This window comes from Suricata suricatta, chromosome 5 (assembly GCF_006229205.1).
Source record: "Suricata suricatta isolate VVHF042 chromosome 5, meerkat_22Aug2017_6uvM2_HiC, whole genome shotgun sequence".
NCBI classification, from domain to species: domain Eukaryota; kingdom Metazoa; phylum Chordata; class Mammalia; order Carnivora; family Herpestidae; genus Suricata; species Suricata suricatta.
The window spans coordinates 70,721,136-70,745,765 of record NC_043704.1 but is presented as its reverse complement, the minus strand read 5'-3'; the positions used below and the strand labels follow the sequence as shown (position 1 = coordinate 70,745,765).

The following is a 24,630-nucleotide window of genomic DNA, read 5'->3' as shown; positions in this document are numbered from 1 at the left end:
TTATTGGTGATGAATTCCTTCAGTTTTTATTTGTTTGGGAAAGCCTTTATCTCTCCTTCTATTCTGAACGACAGGCTTGCTGGGTAAAGGATTCTTGGCTGCATATTTTTTCTGTTCATCATATTGAAGATATCCTGCCATTTCTTTCTGGCCTGCCAAGGTTCAGTAGTTAGGTCTGCAACCACCATGGTATGTCTCCCTTTGTATGTTAGGGCCCTTTTATCCCTAGATGCTTTCAGAATTCTCTCCTTATCCTTATATTTTGTCATGCAGAAAATCGATTCAAGTTACATCTGAGGGGAGTTCTCTGTTTCTCTTGAATTTCAATGTCTGTTTCCTTCCCCAGATTGAGGAAGTTCTCAGCTATAATTTGTTCAAGTACCCCTTCAGCCCCTTTCTCGCTCTCTTCTTTTTCTGGAATTCCTGTGATACGGATATTGTTTCATTTGATTGCATCACTCAGTCCTCAAATTCTCCTTTTGCGCTCCAGGATCAAGTTATCTCTCTTTTTCTCAGCTTCCTCTTTTTCTATAATTGTGTCTTCTAATTCACCTATTCTCCTCTCTGCCTCTTCAATCTGTGCAGTGGCTGCCTCCATTTTATTTTGCACCTCATTTATAGCCTTTTTTAATTCATCATAACTATTTTTAAGGTCCATAATCTTGTAGCAATAGTGTCTCGGTGTCTTCTATGCTTTTTTCAAGCCCAGCGATTAATTTTATGACTATTGTTCTAAATTCTTGGTCAGTTATGTTGTTTATATCTATTTTGACCAGTTCTTTAGCTGTTACTTCTTCCTGGAATTTGCTTTGAGGAGAGTTCTTCCATTTAATCATTTTGGCTAGTTTTCTGTCTCTTGTATGTTTTAAAAGCTTGTTATGTGTTCTGCACCTGCAAATACTGCTATATTAAAGGAGGCTTATAGACTGTCCAGGGCCTACCTGTTCATGAAGTGTTTTTTTAATGGTGTCCCTTGGTCTCTTCTGTTGTGACTTCGGTTATTTTATTTCCCCACTCAGTGATATTTGGGACTCACCATCATGTGTACTTTGGTTTGTTTCTTGAGGTAGCCCTATGAGGCTGTCTTAGTGGACTTCATCTCTTTTCCTCCCAGACTCTTGTGGTTCAAAGTCCTTTGGCTTCAGCCCTTCTTTGTTTGAAAGATGCAGGCAGGAAGTATGGAACTCCCTTTTTCACTGCTGTCTTGCTTCTACACACATTTCAAAAATATATTATTTAATTATATTAAAAACCATATTTTTAAAAGATATTTTCACTTCTCACCAAAGTAATCCTTTAATAGCTACTTTATTATATCAATGTTAAATGAAGACTCTGCCATTATTTTATTGTACTTTTGTAGGGATTATTATATTTTATTTTTTTCTGATTCTTAGGATGAAGCACGAAAACATTTTAACTGTCCGATTCTGGAGGGAATGGAACTCGAAAATCAAGGTGGTATGGGCACTGAGCTCAACCATTGGGAAAAGCGGTTATTAGAGGTCAGTTTATTTTTAAATTTTATTAGACATTTTTTCTTTAATAAAAGTAATTCTTTTTTGATAAAAGTATTTTTCATGTTTATGTTTTATTTTTGAGAGAGAGAGAGACTGCACGTGCAAACTGAGGGGCACGTGAGGGGCAGAGAGAGGGAAAGAGAGAATCCCAAGCAGACTCTGCACTGTCACCACAAAGCCCAACTTGGGGCTCGATCTCATGAACTGTGAGATCATGAACTGAGCCATAATCAAGAGTCAGTTCCTTAACTGACTGCATCCCCCCCAGGAACCCCTTTTTTCTCTTAACAAGCAGTTTCTCATTAATAAGTTCTAATCAGTAGTAAACTAGAATGAATGTTAACTGACCTCCTTGGGTTGTTTTTGTTTTTGTTTTGTTAACTCCTTGCCTCCTTTTAAAACTCCAATGTTTGATACACAGGCACTAAAATAAATCCTCTCTCTCTTTTCAGCTTACTTCCCTTTCTTTTCCATAAGGTGAACCCTATGTAAACCTAAAAACATTTGGTAACTTATAGTTCTGTTTCCCCTTCAGCTCTCCGGATCCACTTTTTAGATGTAATCGCTATTTTTTTTTTAATGTTTATTTATTTTTGAGAGAGCACAGGCGAAGAGGGGCAGAGAGGGAGGGAGATAGAGGATACAAAGCAGGCTCTACACTGACAGCAGCGAGCCCAGTGTGGGGCTTGAACTCATGAACCACAAGATTGTGACCTGAGCTGAAGTGTGATGCTCAACCGATTGAGCCACCCAGGTAGCCCTAGATGTAATTACTATTTAACTTTTTTGTATATCCTTCCAGAAATATTATGTATATGTAGAGATGCACACACTAATACACAGGTTTTTCTTTAAGCAAATTCATACATTAGTGAACTATTTTCCACTTAATAATATATCTTAGGCATTTTTTGAAGCAGGACAGGTGCTCCTGCTGTAATGCAATGTATGTTTTCCTAAAAAGCCTCTTCAAAATTGAACACTAAAAATAAGACTCTTGGAGAGAAACAAATAACTATACCACTAACAAAAACAATGTCACAATAAAGTGGTAGCTCAATTTTAAACATATTTCCAGTAAATAAATTCCTTTATTTACTCTAATATTTCTTTACCTTAAACAACAACAAAATGCAATGATAGTTGGAACAGAGACTAAATTGAGGAATGAGGACAACAGGAAAATGTACAAAATTAGAGAGAATCATGCAGTAAGCACATCAAAGAGCTCCTGGACATACTGAACCAAGTGGAAGAACATGCAGTAAATGGAACAGCATTCCTCTGTTGCTATGTTCCGCTGTCTTAGTGTACTTTATATCTAGCTGCTGTTGCTCCGTTGCACAAAATATTAAAATCCAGGGATAAGTCATTATAAACCAACACGATTTGTTATATGAATGTAACAACAGTCCTGTATTAATGAACAATTATGTTTTAAATTATTTTATTTTTTAAGATGTTATTTTTAAGTAATCTCTATGTCCAATGTGGTGCTTGAACTTATAATGCTAAAATCAAGAGTCACGCATTCTACCAACCGAGCCAGCCAGGCACCTTAAACTTTTTTATTTTAAAAATGTTGTGATGAGTACTTTATTTATATCTCTGATACCTTTCAGGAGTGGCATACCAGTGGGTATTGTTAGCTTCAACTAAACATGCACTCAAACTCACAAGACCTAACAGGCTGCATTGAAAAAACATTTACTTGGAAGAATATGAGACAGAATACACAGAATGCCAGCATGGCAGAAGTCAGGCATTTCTTTTGTGCTCCCACAACAGTCTAGGGGCTATCATTCATCCCTCCCTCCCTCGACACTCCAGCTCAAATATAGGAGCAGAAGGCTATACTGAAGGGAGGGGTGAGGGGCTCAAGAACTAGCCTGGCTTACAAATAAAGACTAACATTTATTTTTAACAGTTCCATAGACATAACTTCTCAATGTCTGTAAGTGACATCCCCATAAGTATCAGTGCACACAGCAATGTTCCAAACTATGGCTTGCCTACAGGTATTCATGTTCATTTACCAAGTCCAGAGGCACTGTGGTGTCCTGAGGCATAGGCCACTGTTGCCTTGTGACACAGTTGACATTCACCTTTATTAGGTTTCCAGGGGAGCAGAACTAGGAAGTTAACTCAAGGTCAGATGTGTTTACATAGAAAGAGAAAAGATAGGGGTGCCTGGGTGGTGGCTCAGTTTGTTAAGCATCCAGGTCATGATCGTGTGGTTCATGAGTTTGAGCCCCACATGGGGCTCTGTGCTGACAGCTCAGAGCCTGGAGCCTACTTCCAATTCTATGTGTCCCTCTCTGTCTGCCCCTCCCCTGCTCATGGCCTGTCTCTCTCTGTCTCAAAAATAAATATTAAAAGAAATTGTTTTTTAAAATAAGAAAGATGAATCCCTGGAAATGGAATTTCTAGCTCAAAGAGAGAGAGAGTGTGTGTGTGTGTGTGTGTGTGTGTGTGTGTGTGTGTGTGTTAAGCTTATATACACTATCATCCAAGTTAGCAAAATTACAAGAGTGAAATTGTGCTGACTGTTCTTATCCAGGTGATGAGAAAGTAATAGTGATTGAAACTTATGGAAGACACATACTTGTTTTCCCCATGAACATTTTAGTTCTTTTATTTTCCTTTAGCAATTTTCCCAAGTGATTCTCTTAAGAAAACTGTAGATTGACCAGATATGAAAATGTATTTACTTTTGCAGTAGAGACTTGAGAGTACTAATTTCATTCATGGCTGCTTTGTCTGAAATCAACTTTGTGACCTTGAACTATTTTTTTTAGTGGTATTAAAGTACTTGAGGTGACCATCCAGTATTCAACATAAGGATTTAAAGAGTAATCACAGCTGCTGTAGGAATTATATGATATGAATTAAAACACTGGGTAGATAGTAGATTTTGATGGCATTTTTGGTCCCTCATGCAACTCCTTTGATCCTATGATTCTGATACTTGTTTGTATATAGATGTGTATTTCTGTGATCATAAGGTTGAAGATTATAAAAGTTTTTTGGGTTTTTTTTGTAGTTCAGGACAATATCCACTCCCTCTAATATTCCATGGACCTCTGTCTCAACCACTCATTTTACTTTATCTAGATATTATAAAAATCTTACAGTATTTCTCTTTTTATATATTTATTTTCATATTCATCAGAGTTGTAAATGCTAGTTGTCTGCCATTTCTGGGAAATTGCATATAATATGGTTATTTAAGGCAGAAAGCAGATTTTGCTTTAAGCTTAAGTCTTATCATTTTAAAGAAGGCTTATTTATTTCACTACTTTAAGTGAATAAGTGAGACTCTTACATTTGAGACATTTTACATATATATCAAAGTAATCATGGAAATTATTGGGAGTTTCAAGATGTAAAATGTAAAATCTTTTGATTTTCAGAATGAAGCAATGACTGGTTCTCACACCCAGAACCGAGTCTTCTCTCGAATCACTCTGGCATTAATGGAGGATACCGGGTAAGACAGCTGTAAGAATGTTATATGAAATTAATATTAGCTTAAGAACATACACTTTAGGGGCCCCTGGGTGGCTCAGTTGGTTAAGCAATCGACTTCAGCTCAGGTCATGATCTCATGGTCTGTGAGTTCAAGCCCCACATCAACCCCACATCAAGCTCTGTGCTATTTATATAAACATTTTTTTTTTATTTTTTTAAAAAGAAAAAGAAAATACATTATACAGTGAAGTAAAATAAAATAGTCTTTGGATTTTATGCAGTTAGCTATCATTACATATACCAATTCCATTCATTCATTCAGTAAATGAGGCCCTGAGGTATAGTAATGAATAGAACAGAAATCCAGGCATTATGAGATTTATTTTCTAATAACTAAAGACCATGCTAATATAAAGGAGAGACTAATCTAAACAAGTTTTTAAAATTATAAATGAAATTGATAATGTAGAGACTCCTAGTTTTTATTTATTTATTTTTACAGTTATTTATTTTTGAGAGACAGGGAGAGGCAGAGCACAAGTGGGGCAGAAGCAGAGAGAGAGGGAGACAGAATCTGAAGCAGGCTTCAGGCTCTGAGCTGTCAGCACAGAGCCTGAGGTGGGGCTTGAACCCACGAACCGTGAGATCATGACCTGAGCTAAAGTTGGACACTTAACCAACTGAGCCACCCAGGTGCCCCAACTCTTAGTTTTTAAAGTTTATTTATTTTGAGAGAGAGCACATAAGCATATGTGTGAGAGTTGGGGAGGGGCAGTAAGAGAGGATGAGAAAGAATCTCAAGCATGTTTGGTGCTGTCAGTGCAGAACTTGACATGGGCCTCAGTCTCACAAACCATGAGATCATGACTTGAGCTGAATTCAGGAGTCAGACACTTAATCAACTGAGTCATCCAGGCAACCCTAGAATCCTGGTTTTTATTTAAAGCAGTAGAACTTTCTAGGGCACCTGGGTGGCTCAGTCGGTTGAACAGCCAACCCTTGATTTTGGCTCAGGTCATTATCCTAGGATGGTGGGATCGAGTCCCTCCCAGGGAATTTCTCATTGTAGAGTCCCTCATTAGGCTCCCTGCTGAGCGTGGAGCTTGCTTGTGATCCTCTCTCTCTGCCTCTCCCCTGCTCATGAGTACAACTCACATGGGCACGTGCCCGAAAACACACACTTTTTCTCTCTCTCAAAATAGAAAAATAAACTTAAAAAAATAAAGCAGTAGAACTTTATGGTAAAGCAGTAGAATGCTGTTTTTATTTTATTTTATTATTTATTTTATTTTATTTTATTTTATTTATTTTTTAATGTTTATTCCTGACAGAGAGACAGAGACAGAGCATGAGTAGGGGAGGAACAGAGAGAGAGAGAGAGGGAGACAGAATCTGAAGCAGGCTCCAGGCTCCCAGCTGTCAGCACAGAGCCGGATGTGGGGCTTGAAATCACAAACTGCAAGATGGACTAAGTCACCCAGGTGCCCCTAGTTTTTATTTTATTTTAATTAGGGAGAGCAGATGCGTGCATGTGTGCACGCAGGCAGGGGAGGAGAGAGACAATCTTTTTTTTTAGTTTATTTATGTAGAGAGCATATCCACATGTGCAGGAGGGGCAGAAGGCAGAGGGGGAGGAGAGAAAGAATCCCAATCAGGCATCAATGTAAACTCCTGAACTGTGTAAGATCATGACCTGAGCTGAAATCAAGAGTCAGACACTCAACCCACTGAGCCAACCAGCTGCCCCGGAATCTCCAAATCAAGTCTTTCTCTGTGGGTTCCTGAGTCCTTTTGGCAAGACTCATTAGTTTTGTTTTTGGGTTCTTTTTTATGTTTTATGTTTATATATTTTGAGACAGCACAAATGAGGGAGTGGCAGACAGGGAGAGAGAGAGAATCCTAAGCAAGCTCCATGCTAGTAGCACAGAGTCCAACATGGGGGTCAATCCCATGACCCATGAGATTATGGCCTGAGCTGAAATCAAGAGTTAACACTTAACCAACTGAGCCACCCAGGCACCCCAAGTCTCATTATTTTTTGATAACTATCTTCCTTCTTTTTTTTTGGTATAGCAGGATATGCTAGGCTAATAAGCATATACCTGATCCTGGATTTGGGCATCATCCAGTCTTCCAAGGAGCACTGGTTCCATTTAATGGGGGAATAGCTTTTAGAAACCACAACCTAGGCACTGTACTCATTGCTACTAGGTTATCGTTGCTTCTCTTAGCTTTTAGTGAACCGAGTTGGGGAAATTCTTTTTTTTTTCGTTTTGTTTTTTTTTTTTTACATTTATTTATTTTTGAGAGACAGAGGGAGACAGATCATGAGCAGGGCAGGGCAGAGAGAGAGGGACACACAGAATCAGAAGCAGACTCCAGGCTCTGAGCTGCCAGCACAGAGCCTGATGCGGGGCTTGAATCCATGAACTGTGTGATCAAGACCTGAGCCGAAGTTGGACACTCAACTGACTAAGCCACCCAGGTGCCCCGGGAAATTCATATTTTTGAAAAAAAAGAAAAGACTGGATTTCTTTTAGTACTATTATAACTCTTTCCCATTTATCCTTGGGCAAGCAATGGCTGGCAAAAGTTGTCCTGCTGGTCTGTTTAACAATTTATTTATAGCACTTTTATTAAAAATGCTAAATTCATTAAGATTCCCATAGGTTATAGAAACACTGTGAAGTGTGTGAGTTACTAGTGAAATCATGGCACTGGCAACTTTTATAGCACTTTTCCTTTTTCTGGGGCAACACAATAACAAAATGGGCCAGATGTTTCTAAATATATGGAAATATTTAAAGTTAAAGACATGGAAAATAAGTTTTATCAATCAACAAGACTTCATTGTAGATTAAGTTGTTTCTGTCAGTAAAAAACATTATTATTTATCCATCCAGATAAATAATATCTGGGATTTTTCCTTGCACACCCTCTCCCCACCTCTCACATCCATCATGACCTGAGCCGAAATCAAGAGTCAGTAGCTTAACAGACTGAGCCACCCAGGTGCCCCAGGGACATAGTTTTTGAGGGGTAATGGAAATGTTTTAAATTAGACATAGGTATTCCTGAGAGAAGTATTAGTTTTGGCTCTGCAAGACCACTGCAATACATCAAGTCAAATGAATTTTTTTGTTTCCCAGTGCATGTAAAAGTTACATTTACACTATACCATACTCTGTTAAGTGTATAGTAGCATTAAGTCTAATAAAAACAATATACATGCTGGGGTGCCTGGGTGGCTCAGTTGGTTAAGTGGCTAACTTCGGCTCAAGTCATAATATCGCAGTTCATGAGTTTGAGCCTCACTTCAGGCTCTGTGCTGACAGCTCAGAGCCTGGAACCTGCTTCAGATTCTGTGTCTCCCTCTCTTTCTCTGCCCCTCCCCCACTCATGCTTTGCCTCTGTCTCTCTCAAAAATAAACATTTTTTAAGTGTTTTAAAAACATTTAAAAAAAAAACATTAAGAAAAACATTCAAGTTATCTCTACACCCAACATGGGGCTAGAATTCATGACCCCAGGATCAAGAGATGCATGCTCTACTCACTGAGCCAGCCAGGTACCCCATGATGTACATACCTTAATTTAAAAATAGTGTATTGGGGTGCCTGGCGGACTCAGTTGGTTAAGCATCTGACTTCAGCTCAGGTCATAATCTCACAGTTCATGGGTTCAAGCCCCACATTGGGCTCTGTACTGGGGTGTGGAGTCTGCTTGCGATTCTTGCTTTCTCCTCTCTCTCTTCCCTTACCTCTCTCTCTCTCTCTCTCTCTCTCAAGATAAATAAGTAAACTTTAAATAAACAAATAAAAATAAAAATAATTTATTGCTGGGGCACCTGGGTGGCTCATTTGGTTAACCATCTGACTCTGAGTTTTGGCACAGGTCATGATCTCACTGTGGGTTCAAGCCCCATGTCAAGCTCTGCCGTGGCAGAGACTGCTTGGGGATTCATTCTCTATCTCTCTATCCTCTTTCTGTCCCTCTCCTGCTCATGCTCTCCCCCTCGCTCTTTTTGTCTCAAAAATAAATGAACAAAATTTTAAAAAATACCTTATTGCTAAAACACACACACACAAAACTTGATTGCTCAAAATCAGTAATCATGAACTGAACTTTCTGGAAGTCCTAGTCTTTTTTGCTGGAGCAAGATCTTGCCTTGATGTTGATGACTGCTGGCTGACAAGGATGGTGGGCGCTAAAGGTTGTGTGGCTTTGACAATTTCTTAAAAGAAAACAATGAAGTGTGTCACATTGTTTGACTCTTCATTTTTTTAAACATTTTTTAATGTTTTTTATTTATTTTTGAGACAGACAGCATGAACAGGAGAGGGTCAGAGAGAGAGGGAGATACAGAATCCAAAGACGGGCTCCAGGCTCTGAGCTAGCTGTCAGCCCAGAGCCTGATGCAGGGCTCGAACCCACGAACTGTGAGATCATGACCTGAGGTGAAGTCAGATGCTTAACCGACAGAGCCACCCAGGAGCCCCTCAACTCTTCCTTTAATGAATGATTTTTCTGCAGCATGCAATGCAATGCTTTTTGATAACATTTTACTCAAAGTAGCACTTCTTTCAGAATTGAAGTCAATCTTCTCAAACCCTGCTGCTCTTCCTCAACTATGTTTAGGTAATATTTTAAATCCTTTGCTGTGATTTGAACATTTCACCAGAAGTACTTTTCATCTTAAGGGACCATTTTCTTTGCTCATCCATAAGAAGCAACTTCTTTCTCATCCATTCAAGTTTTCTCAAGAGATTGCAGTGATTCAGTCACGTCTTCAGACTCCACTTCTAATTTCTCTTGGTATTTCCACCACATCTGCAGTTACTTCCTCCACTGGAGTCTTGAGCCCTCAAAGTCATCCATGAGGGTTGGAATCAACTTCTTCCAGACTCCTGTCGGTGTTGCTATTTTGACTTCTTCCCATAACTCCCAACTGTTCTTACCCCATCTAGAATGGTGAATCTTTGCCAGATGGTTTTCAACTTACTTTGCTCGGATCCATCAGAGGAATCACTATGCATGACAGCTATAGCCTTATGAAGTACACTCCTCACAAATAAGACCCGAAAGTCAAAATTACTCCTTGCTCTGTGGGCTGCGGAATGGATGCTGTGTTAGCAGGCGTGAAACAACATGAATCTCGTCCATTTCCATCAGAGCTTCTGGGTGACCAGGTGCACTGATGATGAGCAGTAATATTTTAAAAGGAATCTTTTTTTTTCCTGAACAGTAATCTCAACAGTGGGCTTAAAATATTCAGTAAACTAAATATGTTGCAAACAGATGTGCTGTTATTTAGGCTTTGTTGTTCCATTTACAGAGCACAGACAGAGGAAGTCTGATATGATTCTTAAGGGCCCAAGAATTTTCAGAATGGTAAATGAGCACTTCATTTACCATTCAACTCGAGGTCACCAGTCCCATCAACCCCTAATAAGAGAGTCAGCCTGTCCTGGGAAGCTCTGAAGCCAGGCATTGACTTCTCCTCTCTAGCTATGAGAGTCCTAGATGGCATCTTCCTCCAGTAGATGGCTGTCTAATCTACATTGAAAATCTGTTGTTGGGGCGCCTGGGTGGCTCAGTTGGTTAAGCGTCCAGCTTCAGCTCAGGTCATGATCTCATGGTTTGTGGGTTCAAGCCCCGCATCGGGCTCTGTGCTGATAGCTCAGAGCCTGGAGCCTGCTTCAGATTCTGTATCTCCCTCCCTCTCTGACCCTCCCCTGCTCGAGCTGCCTCTCTCTGTCTCTCAAAAATAAATAAAAAACATAAAAAATTAAAAAGAAAAAAGAAAATCTGTTGTTTAGTGTACCCACTTCCATGAGTCACCTGAGCTGGATCTTCTGGATGACTTGCTGCAGCTTCAACATCAGCACCTGCTGTTTCACCTTCTATTTTTATGTTGTGGAGACGGCTTCTTTTCTTAAAAGTCATGAACCAACTTTTGATAGCTTCCAACTTTTCTTCTGCAGCTTTCTTACCAATCTCAGCCTTCACAGAATTGAAGAGAGTTAGGGCCTTGCTCTGGATTAGGCTTTGGCTTAAGGGAATGTTGTGGCTGGTTTGATCTTCTATGCAGATCACTCAGACTTTCTCCATTATCAGCAATAAGGCTGTTTCACTTTCCTTATCATCTGTTTATTCATTGAAATATCACTTTTCATTTCCTTTGAGAACTTTTCCTTTGCATTCACAACATGGCTAGCTAACTGTATAACGCATGTTGGGTCTCGGGGAATGGGGAGGCCTGAGAAAAGGCAAAGAGGGGAACAGTCAGTGTAGCAGTCAGAAAACACCCAGGATTTATTATTGTCATATGGGTGTGGTGTCTGGCACTCCAAAACAATTACAGTAGTAACATCAAAAAACACTGATCACAGATCACTATTACAAATATAATAATGGAAAACTTTGAAATATTGTGAGAATTAAAGTAAGACACAAAGACTTGAAGTTAGCAAATCCTGTTGGAAAAATGGTACTAATAGACTTGCTTAATACAAAGTTGCCACAAACCTTCAATCTGGAACAAAAAATGACAGTATCTGCAAAGTATAATAAAGTGGAATATAATAAAATGAGGTATGATGCATATATTGGTAATTGATGTTCAACCCTGCAAATATACTAAAAAGACTGAATGATACAAATTACAAGGGTGAATTTTATAAGGTATGAATTGTGTCACTGTTTTGTTTTTTTTTTTTAATAAAGCACACTGAGATTGAAGCCAGAACCCTGGATTCAAATCCCATTTTTTGCCACTCACTTGCTGTATCTTTCCCTCAATTCTTTCGTCTATAAAATAAGGATGAAAAGTGATACTTACCTCATAGAGTTTTGAGGCTTTAATGAGTTGATATGTCAAGTCCTTAGTATAATTAATATGTGGCATACTATAAGTGCCAACTAAGGTATTAGCTATTATATATAAAACTGAACCAAAGTTTATGGAACAATATTTACCCTACTACCAACAGTGTTGTCCTTTTTTTATATTCTGTTAATTTTAAAAGAACAAAATAAATGTTAAGGAACAGTAAATTGATTTCACAACCCTCTGTTGCCACTAAGAAACTGTTTCTAGTGCTTCCCCTGCTCCCTCAGCTAATATGTGCTCATCCTTTGGGTTTAGCTTAAAGTTGTTTCCTCAAACAAATCTTTCCTGATTTCCCAGACTTAGATTTCCCTATTAATGTACTGCTACTTATTAGCGCCTTATACTTAACCTTTGTGGCACTCATCCCAGTTGTAATTTTTAAAAAATTTCTGTCTTTTAGGGTACCTGCATGGCTCAGTTGATTAAGCATCTGATTCTTAATTTCAGCTCGGGTCATGATCTCATAGTTGTGAGATTAAGGCCCACATCAGGGCCTTACACATGCCTCTGCACTGGGCATGGAGCCTGCTTGAGAGTCTCTCTTCCTCTGCCCCTCCCCCCCAATAAAATAAAATTAAATTAAAACTAAATATTTGTCTTCCTGGATTATAATCTTCATGAGGGCAAGAACTGTGACTTTTTCTTCAGTGGTATAGCCTTATCATTAAACAAAGTGCCTACCAATTAAGAAGTGCTTAATAACTGTTGACTCATAATTTAGAAAGAGCTGCAAAGAAGGTATCATGAAGGTTTAAGAAATGTAGCTGGAGTGCCCAGCTGCTGTTCCAGTAACATAGGGCCAATGCTATGCTCTGTACTCAACATACACTAGATATGGCTTCCCAAGGGAATCTAATTACTTTATATTTTATCCAGAGAGAGAAGGACTGCCTAACATAGGCACTGCTAAAATAATTGCTAGCGTGCAGTACTGGGGTCATCTGTTATTATCTGGACAACTTGACCTGCTATGACACCAAGTTAGCTAATTAATGTAAGTTATATTATAGCTGCAGAGGTAGCAGGCATTTTGGTATTCATGTGTTCAGTTTCTCTCTGAGACAGTTATGTTCTTTGAAAAAAGATTTTGAAGATGTCATTTCACATATTTCTATTTTTGTTTGATTTTGTGGGAAAGTGGCTGGAATGGAGGGAATAATTCTTATCATTCCCTCAGCCTTTGAGCCTATGTTTTTATTTAATGCTTTGGTAATGCTAAAGGGACAAAATGTAATACAAAAGGTAAGAAGCGGTTTTGTGTAATTTTATAATTTTTGTAAACTAATTTTGTTATTACAATTAAAGAAGAGAAGTGCCTGGGTGGCATAGTCATTTAAGCATCTGACTCTTAGTCTCAACTCAGGTCATGATCTCACGGTTCATGAGTTTGAGCTCTGCATCAAGCTCTGTGCTAATGATGTGGTGCCTGCTTGGGATTCTCGCTCGCTCTCTCTCTCTCTCTCTACCTCTCCCACTTACACACACACACACACTCACACACACTCTCTCTCTCTCTCTCTCTCTCTCTCTCTTAAATAAACTTAAAAAAAAAAGAATGAAGAGGAAAAACTATTAGGTAGGCTCCTTGGCTTTGATTAAATTTGCCAGGAAATCAAATCAATGTGGGTTGTTTTTTCTGAAATTAGAATATTTTTAAAATATTAGACATAGTATTCATATGCCTTATAATAGTTTAATTTTTAGTCACAAGCAGAGCTTGTATTGATAAAATATCACAAATTCAAGGCCAGAGAAGCACAAAACTAGGACCAACTAAATCAGTTGGGTAAAGGCTGTCTAATTAGTAATTTTCCTATTTCTTCCTGAGTTTTTTCTCTTTTTCTTTCATTTTCTTTTTGGGTTTTTTTTTTTTTTTTTTGGCACTTAATCCCCCTCTCTCATACCTTAACTACTTCCTACTTGGTGACTTCTGTCATCTTTGAAAATTACAGACAACACGTTTTTGTTTTGTTTTGTTTTTTTTCAAATATGAACATACTCTCACTAGAAGACAAGTTTCCCAGTCCTTGCTACGGTGAGTTTGTGCAGCAACAGCTTTGTAAATGTTCCTTTGTCTTGAGGTCTTAGTTTGCTCATTGCTGAGATTTGTAATTGGTATGTTGGAGTTGTTTTTAAAATGACAATAATAAAAAATGCTTTGTTTGAATTATTTCCACAGTTGGTATAAGGCTAATTACAGCATGGCTGAGAAGTTAGACTGGGGCAGAGGAATGGGCTGTGACTTTGTCAGAAAGAGCTGTAAATTCTGGATTGACCAGCAGAAACAAAAGTAAGAATGCATTTCCTCATGATATCTTTGATAACACAGTTTATTTCTGATTTGTTCCTTATCCTGAACCTAAAATGTCACTATTTTGAAAATGTGTCCTAAACAGTTCAATTTCAAAATGTATGGAAGGGGCACCTATGTGGCCCAATTGGTTGAGCATACAACTTTTGATTTTGGCTCAGGTATTCTTTCATGGATTTATGGGATTGAGCCCTGTATCCAACTCTAATCTGACATCACAGAGCCTCCTCAGGATACTCTTTCTCCTTCTCTGTATAACCCTCCCCTGCTTGCACAGTTGCTCTCTCTCTCTCTCAAAATAAATAAGTAAACTTAAAAAAAATGTATAGAAAACTGGCGTGCCTGGGTGGCTCAGTCAGGTAAGCATCTGACTCTTGATTTCAGCACAGGTCATGATCTCACCGTTTGTGGGTTTGAGCCCCACATCGGGCTCTGTGCTGATAGCTCAGAGCTTGCTTCAGATTCTCTCACTCCTGCTCTGCCCCACCCCCAGCTCATGCTTTCTCTCTATCGAAAAATAAATTAATTAATTTAAAAATGTATAGAAAACCATCTCTGGTGCTTCATGGTAATAGCAAAATAAGTAGTTACATTGTTGTTTTAAATCATATATAAAAGAATCTATAGTGTGGGATCCAAAGTCATAAGCATTTCTGTTTAGTTATAATTAATAATTATGTATATTGCAAAATTCTGCATATTCTATCATTCTTACTCTTCAGAGAATTCATTCATAAACACAGATGTAATTGTTGATTCAGTATACAAAAACATGGAAGATACTTTTGAATAATATTTCTCAAATCTGGATGAATATCATTATTACGTAGCAAACTTTTAAAAAATACATTCTTCAAGTTTGGGGGATACATACACGTTCATGTTTATATGTATATAAGTGTGTATATGTATATATATGTGTGTATGGGTGTCTATCTATCTATATATATATATGTTTTTTGGGTTTTGTTTTTTTAATGTAATCTCTATGCCCAATTTAGGGCTCAAACTCATAACCCTAAGATCCAGAGCCTCACACTTCACAGACTGAGCCAGCCAGGTGCCCCTATAAATATATTTTTTTAACTTTATATTTTGAGATATAGAGTCACATGCAGTTGTAAAAAATATATACTGAGATTGCATGTACACTTTATCCAGTTTTCTTGATGGGTAATATCCTGAAAAAAACTATAGTACAACAACACAACCAGGATATTGACATTGATGCATTCACATACAGAACATTTAAATTACAAGGGTACTCATATTGCCATTTTATAGATGCACACACTTCCCTCCCCCTCCAGCCCCTCCTAAGCCCCTGGAAAGAACTAAGCTGTTCTTCATTTCTATAATTTTGTCATTTCAAGAATGATATATAAATTCATACTGTATATAACCTATTGGGATTGGCTTTTTTCACTCCACATAATTTTCTGGAGATTCATCCAGGTTATTGTGTATATCAGTAGTTTGCTCAAGTTAATGGTTGAATAATATTTCATGTACAGATGTACCACAGTGTGTTTAAACATTCACATGTTGAAGGATATTTAGGTTGTTTCCAGTTTGGGGGCTATTATGAATAAAGCTGCTGTGTACACATTTGTGTACATGTTTTTATGTGAACATAAATCTTCATTTCTCCAGGATAAATGCCCGGGAGTGTAATTGCTGGGTCATACGGTAGTGGCAGGTTTAGTTTTTTAGTAGAAACTGCTGAACTCTTCTCCAGAATGGCTATATCATATTATATTCTACCACCAGTGTATAAGTGATAATAGTTTTCTCCACATCCTCATCAGCATTTGGTGTTGTGACTGTTTTTCGATTTTATTTTATTTATTTATTTATTTTTAATGTTTATTTTTGAGACAGAGAGATAGAGCGAGAGCAGGGGAGGGAAGAGAGAGAAAGAGGGAGACCCAGAAAGTGAAACAGGCTCCAGGCTCTGAGCTGTCAGCACAGAGCCAGGCGTGGGGCTCGAACTCATGGACTGTGAGATCATGACCTGAGCCAAAGTTGGACGCCTAACTGACTGAACCACCAGGAGCCCCTGTTTTTTTAAATTTTAGTTATTCTGAAAAATAGGAGTGATTATCTTATTGTGGTTTTAATGTGCGTTTCCCTAATGCCTAGTGATGTTGATTATCTTGTTACGTGCTTATTTGATATCTGTATATTCTCTTGGATGAGGTGTCTCATCATATCTTATGGCAATTTTCTAATCGGATTGTTTGCTTTTGTTTTTTTACTGTTAAGTTTTGAGAGTTTTTTATATATTCTAGATACTAGACCTTTGTTGGATATGTGGTTTGCACATGTTTTTCCTAATCTGTAGTTTTTCTTTTTATTCTTTTAACAGGGTCTTTTATAGAACAAAAGTTTTTAACTTTGGTGAAGTCCAAATTATCCTTTTAAGAGTCATAGTTTCGATGTCAAGTCTAAAAACTCGGCAAAGCCCTAGATTCCAAAGATATTCTTTTTTTTTTTTTTTCAAAAATTTTAGAGCTTTATGTTCTACATTTCAGTCTGGGATCCATTTTTAGTTAGTTTTTGTATATAGTGTGAGATTTAGGTCAATGTTCATTTTTTTATGTATGGATGTCCAATCGTTCCAGCACCATTTGTTGAAAAGGTTATTTTTCTTTCATTGAATTACTTTCTTCCATATGTGAAAGAATCAGTTGAGTGTATTTATATGGGTCTATATCTTTGTTCTCTGTTCTGTTCCATTGATCTGTGTGTCTGTCTCTCCGTTAATACTGCACACTCCTTTATTATTGTAGCCATACTATATCTTAAAATTGGGTAAATGTATTCTTCCCACTTTATTCTGTTTCATAATCATATTAGCTATTCTAGTTCCTTTGCCTTTCATATAAATTTCAGAATCTACAAAAAAAACTTGCTGGGATTTTTCTATGAATTGTGTTAAACCTATATTATCAACTTTATGAAAATTGACATCTTTATTGACTTTTTAAACCCATGAACACAATTAGAAGGGGAAACATTCAGCTTTTCACCATTAAGTATAATGTTAGTTGTAGGTGTTCTGTAGGTGCTCCATTTCAAGTTGAAGTCCCCCTCTATTTCTGTTTTTCTGAGAATTTTTATCACAAATGAATGTTGACTTCTGTCAAGTGCTTTTTCTGCTTTGGTTGATATACTTATGTGATTTTTTTAATCTGTTAATATGATGGATTAAATTGATTTTCACATATTAAACCAGCCTTCTGTTGCTGGAATAAGCCCTACTTAGTCATGGTATATTGTTATTTCTGTATGTTGCTCAATTCCATGTACTAATATTTATAATGGGTTTTTTCTGTATATATTTATGAAGAATATGATATCTTTGTTTCATTTTTGTGCTATTTTTGTTTTTTGTATCAGGGCAATAAAAAAAAGTATTAGTTCAATGTCCTTAATATTTACACAGCTATTAGTATTCTTCTACTTTGTATTGGATGAATTATGGTAATTTGTGTTTATTGAGGTATTAGTCCATTTTACCTAAATTATTAGATATATGCATACAGAGTAGTTTGTATTAGTTCCTTACTATTATTTTAGTGTCTGTAAGGTCTATAGTGAGATCCCATTTCATTCCTGATATTGGTAATTTGTATTTTCTGCTTCTTTTTCAGTTTTGCTAGGGTTTGTCCATCTTATTCTTTTTTTTTTTTTAACTTTTTAAACATTTATTTATTTTTGAGAGACAGATTATGAGCAGGGGAGGGGCAGAGAGAGGGACACACAGAATTGGAAGCAGGCTCCAGGGTCTGAACTGTCAGCACAGAGCCCGAAGTGGGACTCAAACCCATGAACTGTGAGATCATGACTGGAGTAGAGTTGGACACTCAATGGACTGAGCCACCCAAGGGCCCCAATTTTATTCTTTTCAAAATGCTAGCTTTTTTTTTCATTGATGTCTTTTATTGTTTTTCTGTTTTCTAATTTGTTGATTTCTGTTGTTATCTTTATTATACCCTTCCTTATGCTTGTTTCTTTTTTTATTCTCTCTCTAGGTTCTTGATTATTGATTTGAGATGTTATATCTTTCTAACATGTATTTAGTGCTATTTCTCTCTCAGCATTTCTTTAGCTGCATCCCATGAATTTCAATATGTTGTCTATTTTACTGATAATTTAAAAATTTGAGATAAATGGAGCACCTGGATGGCTCAGTTGGTTGAGTGCCCAACTTTGGCTCAGGTCATGATCTCATGGCTCATGAGATCAAACTCCACATGAGGCTCACTGCTGTCAGCACAGAGCCTGCTTGGGATCCTCTGTCCCCATCTCTCTCTCTGCTCCTCCCCCTCTCATGCTCTCTTTCTCTCTCAAAAATAAACATTTTTTTTAAAAATAAAAATTTGAGATAGGTGACTTGCCTAGGTTCACATAGCTGATAAGGGACAGAGCTAGGACTTTAGCTTCTCTCTCTCCAAGTCCAGGGCCATGTCCACTAGATCACAGGTACATCTTGTGAAGATGTCATTCTTGTTTTTCTCCCCTCTCAAAGTGGTTGAAATCAGTTTCTACTAAGGAGTCTGACATCTGAATTATAACCCTACTGTGAAAAGAGCTGCTAATAAGCAGTATCAGGAAGTCAGGAAGCACCTGCAGCCACTTTGGGGACAGCTAGTTATATCTAGCCCTACAACTTGATCTGCTACTATAGTAGTTTTCAAATTTTGCTGTGCCTTCGAATCATCTAGAGAGATTTTTAAAATCTCCATTCCCATGTTACAGCCCATCCCAATTAAATGAGAGTGTCTGGAAGTGGGAACCATGTGTTGGCTTTTTTTTCCTGGAGATTTCCAGGTGATTTCACTTTGCAGCAACGTCTGGGAACTGCTGTTCCAGTGTGTTAAAGGAAGTACATAATTAACGTTGCAACTGCCAGACCTTAGAGATTTTTTTTTCTTTTAACGGCTACAACTCTGATCTCCTTTGGGTCCCAATTATAGGATCACCTAAAACCAAAAACAGAAGGGAATTTCCTCTTCTCCATTCTTCAGAACTAAAACTTTTGGTCCCTGAATTCAGTCCTTCGAGCCATAAGCCAGACTTTCCTGTCTAGAGCCAATTAGCAAATATTTTGGGTTTTCAGAGTCATACAATCTGTTATAGCTACTCAGCTCTGCCTTTCTACATCAGGAACAGCCAAAGACAAAATGAATGGGCCTGGCCATGTTCCAGTAATACTTTATTTACAAAAACAAGAAACAGAGAAAACAAAAGAGCAGTTATGGGCAGGATTTGACCCAAGAGTTGAAGTTTACTATTCCCTGTCATAACATTGTTATGACAGTGCTATTCCCTGTTATGACATTGAATGCCATAAGGATTCAAATGTCCCACTTTTGAAATGTTGACGTCCAGAAGTACTTCAAGCACAGAAGCCAACTTTTGGCACTAAAGGCCCAGTCTGGCTATATTCTTGAGTTATCTTAGATTCCAGTGTGACCCTTCTTGAACACAGGGGCTGGTGCTTAACTTCAGCTGTGGCACCTCTCCTTTATTGTTGGATTACTGGTGTGAGAAGGGAACAGTTGAGCATAAGCAGAACCCTCCTTATTTGAATCTGTGTACACACAAAATAAGGTACTTTCTGTGTTTTGAGATGACCTGTGTATTATTAACTAACTCCTCTTCTTAGTTTATTTGCCATTGATATCACCCCTTGAGCAGCACTGTCCAGTAAAGTAACACTAGCCACAGGTGGCTATATAAATTTATTTTTAAATTAATTAAAGTTAAATAAAATTGAAAATTCAGTTCTTCACCTTCACTAGTCACATTTCAAATGATTAGTGGGTACTGTATTGGACAGTGTGGCTCCATTGCAGAAGGTTTTATTAGGTAATGCTGCTATAGAATTATATGCCACGAATCTTGAACAACTCTAACTTTGGACCTTTTTAAATCAGTATTTTTTAACTTCCTTGTTCCTCTTTATCCATTTCACCAAAACTCATATTTTAATTAATTTAAGGTAAACATGTATTGTTTGATTTTAGAGAAAAAGGAAATGAATTGTATGTTATCGAGAAAGTGACTTAGTAAGAACTACTGGTCATATTCATTGGAAACTTAATCATAAAAATTATAAAATCACAGTATGTAAAGATCTAAAAACATTTTTTAATGTTTATTTTTGAGAGAGAGACAGAGACAGAGACAGAGTATAAGAAGGAGAGGGAGAGAGAGGAAGGGAGACACAGAATCTGAAGTAGACTCCAAACTCTAGCTCTGAGCTGCCAGCACAGAGCCCATCGTGGGGCTCATACTCATGGACTGTAAGGTGATGACCTGAGCCAAAGTTGGATGCTTAACTGACTGAGCCACCCAGGTGCCCCTGTAAAGATTTTATAAAAGTGGTGGGGACACCGAAATTATATTTATTGAGTAACTTGTATGTGCTAAGCACTGAGTACTTTCTAGTTGAAGCTCAGGAAAATGAAGTAAACATCAAATAAGCTGGTACTTGAAACCAAGCCTGCGTAAAGACTTTTAGACCTTTGTTTTCCTATTACAGTGTGCTACTTCAAGTTTACCAAAGACTATGGTAGGTCTTTTACACATTTTATCTCAAGAAACTATAATTCCCCGAGAGATGTTTTATTTCTATACTTTGTTAACTTAAATGAAGCAAGTATCAATTTTCCATAAGATAAATCTAACCTAGGCTTTTTTCCCTTAAGTATGTGGAAGAAGAGGAAAAATAGCAGTAATACTATCACAATTTGGTAATTAGTCTTTTTTTTTCTTTTTCAGCTTCACTGGTAATCAGTCAATAGGATTTATATTGTTTAATACTGGAATTTCACTTATAACATTACTATTATGACACTAATATGATTTGTATTATAATTATCAATAAGATGACCAATTAGAATCATAGGTTAGTTTGAAGATTATTTTTACAGAACAGTGCTACAGATTTTGGTATCTGGAAAATTAGAAGACCTCTTTTTCCAAATTGTACTTCCAAGATTAGATTAAAAAAAATTTTTTTTTAATGTTTTATTTATTTTTGGTACAGAGAGAGACAGAGCATGAGAGGGGGAGGGGCAGAGAGAGAAGGAGACACAGAACTGGAAGCAGGCTCCAGGCTCTGAGCTGGCTGTCAGCACAGAGCCTGATGTGGGGCTCGAACCCACGAATGTGAGATCTGACCTGAGCCGAAGTCAGAGGCTTAACCGACTGAGCCACCCAGGCGCCCCTTCCAAGATTAGATTTAACAGAAGAGAGCAACTTGTAATAATTAGGGATATTCACACATTTTGCACCTGAAAACAAGATGTCTTATGAATGTCTTCAGTATAACAAACTGTCAGACAAGAGTCTTTGAATGAGCTCATGTGGTAGAAAACACTTCACTCTTTGTAGCTGCAGGGCAGAAAAGGCATCCGTCATCTCTATCTCTTTCTAAGACTCCATTATATTAATTATAAAGATTTGTATTTCTGAGCAGGCATGGGAATTTCATTATTTGTCATTAAACACGCAGATCAGGTCTGCAGAACTCCATTTTACTGACAGAAGTGGAGAAAGGGATAAATATTTTGTTTAATAATGGTTATATGTTATAATATATTTGGCCTTAATCTTTTATAACAACATTAAGCATTTCGTTTTACCCTTTGAAAAATAACTTTATAACCTGATTCAGCATTTAGTATTAAGCTCTCAAAACATACTGAAATTATAATGGAAAATGGATTTGTTATGTTTTCTTTAGAGTTTGATACCATGGTGTTTCTTTGTGTGCAGGAGGCAGATGCTGAGCCCTTTCTGTGACACGCTCAGAAGTAATCCATTGCAGTTGACTTGCCGCCAGGACCAGAGAGCCGTTGCAGTGTGTAATTTGCAGAAGTTTTCAAAACCTTTGCCCCAAGAGTACCAGGTAACACTTGTTTGGGGCAAAATTTTAGGAATCAACTCAACTTTTTAAAGAGAAGTCTCCATCTTGAATTAGAAGAGTGAATTAAGTTTTTTAACTTATAAAAGGCCCCATTGGTTTTTCTATAAGTTAGAAAAAAGTGAAGAATTCTTACAATTCTTTAAAACCAATGTGCTACTCAACAACAATTAATATCTAGCAATGCATTGTAGTAATAGTAAGAGGCATTTATTTAGAATAAATATTGGATCTATATTTAAATGTTTTATATTTTTTCTAATTGTTTCCAAAGTCTTTATCTTTAATTTCCTCTAATTTACACAGAAAACAAGGTTTTTTAAAGAGAATAACTGAGGTACTCTATTTCAATTCATTACAAGTCTTAAAAGTTCTACCTTAGGAAAGGTTTGACTCATGGGATCTAAAAGGTGAAGGAAATGATCCTACATATTCAGTCTGAGTCTCTGCTTTGACCTGAAAGTTTTTTGTTGCAGCAGCCATCTCTAAAACTCTACAGTTCTGTTTACCATTTATAGAGGACCTATAGTCAGAAGAAGCATTTCAGAAGATGATTTAAAATGATTCCTGCTAAATGTTGAGCTTTCCTGCACATGTTCATGACCCCATTGAATGTTTCAGACACCATAAGATGGCAACTCTATTTCTAGGCATAGGAATATAATTCTGTGAGTTAGTGTAAATGTGAAATCTTTGAAATTTATCTGGTGCCTTGTTCCTTTGGTGGTACTTTATATATATGATCTCATTCATATTCTCATAGTTTTAGTTTTTCAAGTTTGTCAAAACAATACATAAATTAAGTCTTCTTGTAACACTTTAAATGCATTATATTTAATTAGAATATCTTAACTCTCTGGATTAGTTTGTGTTTTGTCAACACTTAAAACTCTTTCTATTCATCCTTATAAAACAGTCAAATTTGTCATCTAATAAAAAACTTAGACTAATTTACTTACTTTGCTTATTTCTAAAACTGTAACAACCTTGAAATGCCCCTCAGGTAAAATATTACTACCTTTATGTTCTATTATATATGAAGGAAAGTACAGTAATATCTTTTTTGTTTTATACAGTGTTAGAGGGTTGCTATAAATTGCTTGCTTGCTTATATAGAATGTTTCTGACTTTCCTATCTTTCTAATAATTTTTTTTGTAGTACTTCGATAAACTAAGTGGAATACCTACAGAAGATTTGCCTTATTATGGTGGTTCTGTAGAAATTGCTGACTATTGCCCTTTCAGTCAGGAATTCAGTTGGCATTTAAGTGGTGAATATCAGCGCAGCTCAGATTGTAGGATATTGGAAAATCAACCAGGTTAGTAGTATAGTGAAATGAAATGTTATATACATGTTAAAATCACATATCAGCAATATAAAATAGGGATTAAGGACTTAGACCCAGGAGCCAGACTGTCTGATTTTGTATTGTGGTTCCACTGATATCCATCTGTGAAGTAACTAACTTCACTGTGCCTCAATTTCTTCCTCTGTACAAAGGGGATAATAAAATCTATCTTACAAAGTTGCTGTGAAAACTAGTAAAGAAATTCACATAGTAACTGCTTCGAACTATAACACAAAACAAGGGTTGTTAGCTGTGAGATACACTTGCACATGTGTACACACACTACTTTTTTGTCATACCTTACATCTGCATTACACTCATTTGCAAAGCACTTTCATTTTTATCATTTTATTTTATTCTTCTAAAAACTTGATGAGAGACATAGAGAAGATATTACTGAATTTCACAGGTGAATGAAGAGTCTCTAGATAATACAGTTAATTGGTGTCTGTGTAAGATCCTCCACTGCAGAGCTCTTTTTATTAAATCATATTAGGTATCCTATATTTTTTCTTCTCAGAAGTGTGCATTTTAAATTACATTTAGAAGTAACATGTCATTCTCCAGATATCAGAATAATACAGAACATTGTCCCATGGCTAGTAAGATGCATTACCATATTATTTATTCCCTTTTAATACACATAAAGAATATAACAATTGGGTATCCTTTGTAAACTAAATGTTATCACATCTGATATGTTAATAAAGAGTCATAGGTAGTTTCTTACTCTGTGGTCATCAAAATTTGTAACCTGGTCCTTTTTATCCACCACACCCCATTCCATACTTTATTACTGACTCTGCCTTTTACATTTTAAATTTCCATAATGGTTTTTCCTTTTATTGCAAAACCTGGTAAATTTAACTGAATTTGTACAGCTAGTTTTTTTCATCACTCACATATTTAATAAATGTCTAAAAACTTGTAACTATTTAGCAGTTCCATGTTAAAATTGAGAAATGCAGAGATCTGTCATTTATGGGTTTGCCAAAGATGGTGTCACATCTTAATGTTTTAGAGCTGGAACTGGCAAACATTTATTGTAAAGAGAAATACAGTAAATATTTTAAACTTTGTGGATCTTATGGTCTCTGTTGGAACTATTGAACTCTACTGTTAGAGTATGAAAGCAGTTATAGACAACAT

General features: G+C 36.9%; 1 protein-coding gene across 1 annotated transcript in view; it reads left to right on the top strand.

The window, feature by feature from the left end:
- Positions 1 to 24,630, top strand: part of LMLN (leishmanolysin like peptidase) — a 71,822-nt gene that overhangs the window by 38,999 nt on the left and 8,193 nt on the right. The window contains exons 10-14 of the mRNA XM_029939474.1: positions 1,398 to 1,505; positions 4,934 to 5,010; positions 14,062 to 14,172; positions 21,985 to 22,117; positions 23,292 to 23,451. Of these exons, the coding sequence (XP_029795334.1) occupies positions 1,398 to 1,505; positions 4,934 to 5,010; positions 14,062 to 14,172; positions 21,985 to 22,117; positions 23,292 to 23,451 (589 nt within the window). The remainder of the gene's footprint in view (positions 1 to 1,397; positions 1,506 to 4,933; positions 5,011 to 14,061; positions 14,173 to 21,984; positions 22,118 to 23,291; positions 23,452 to 24,630) is intronic.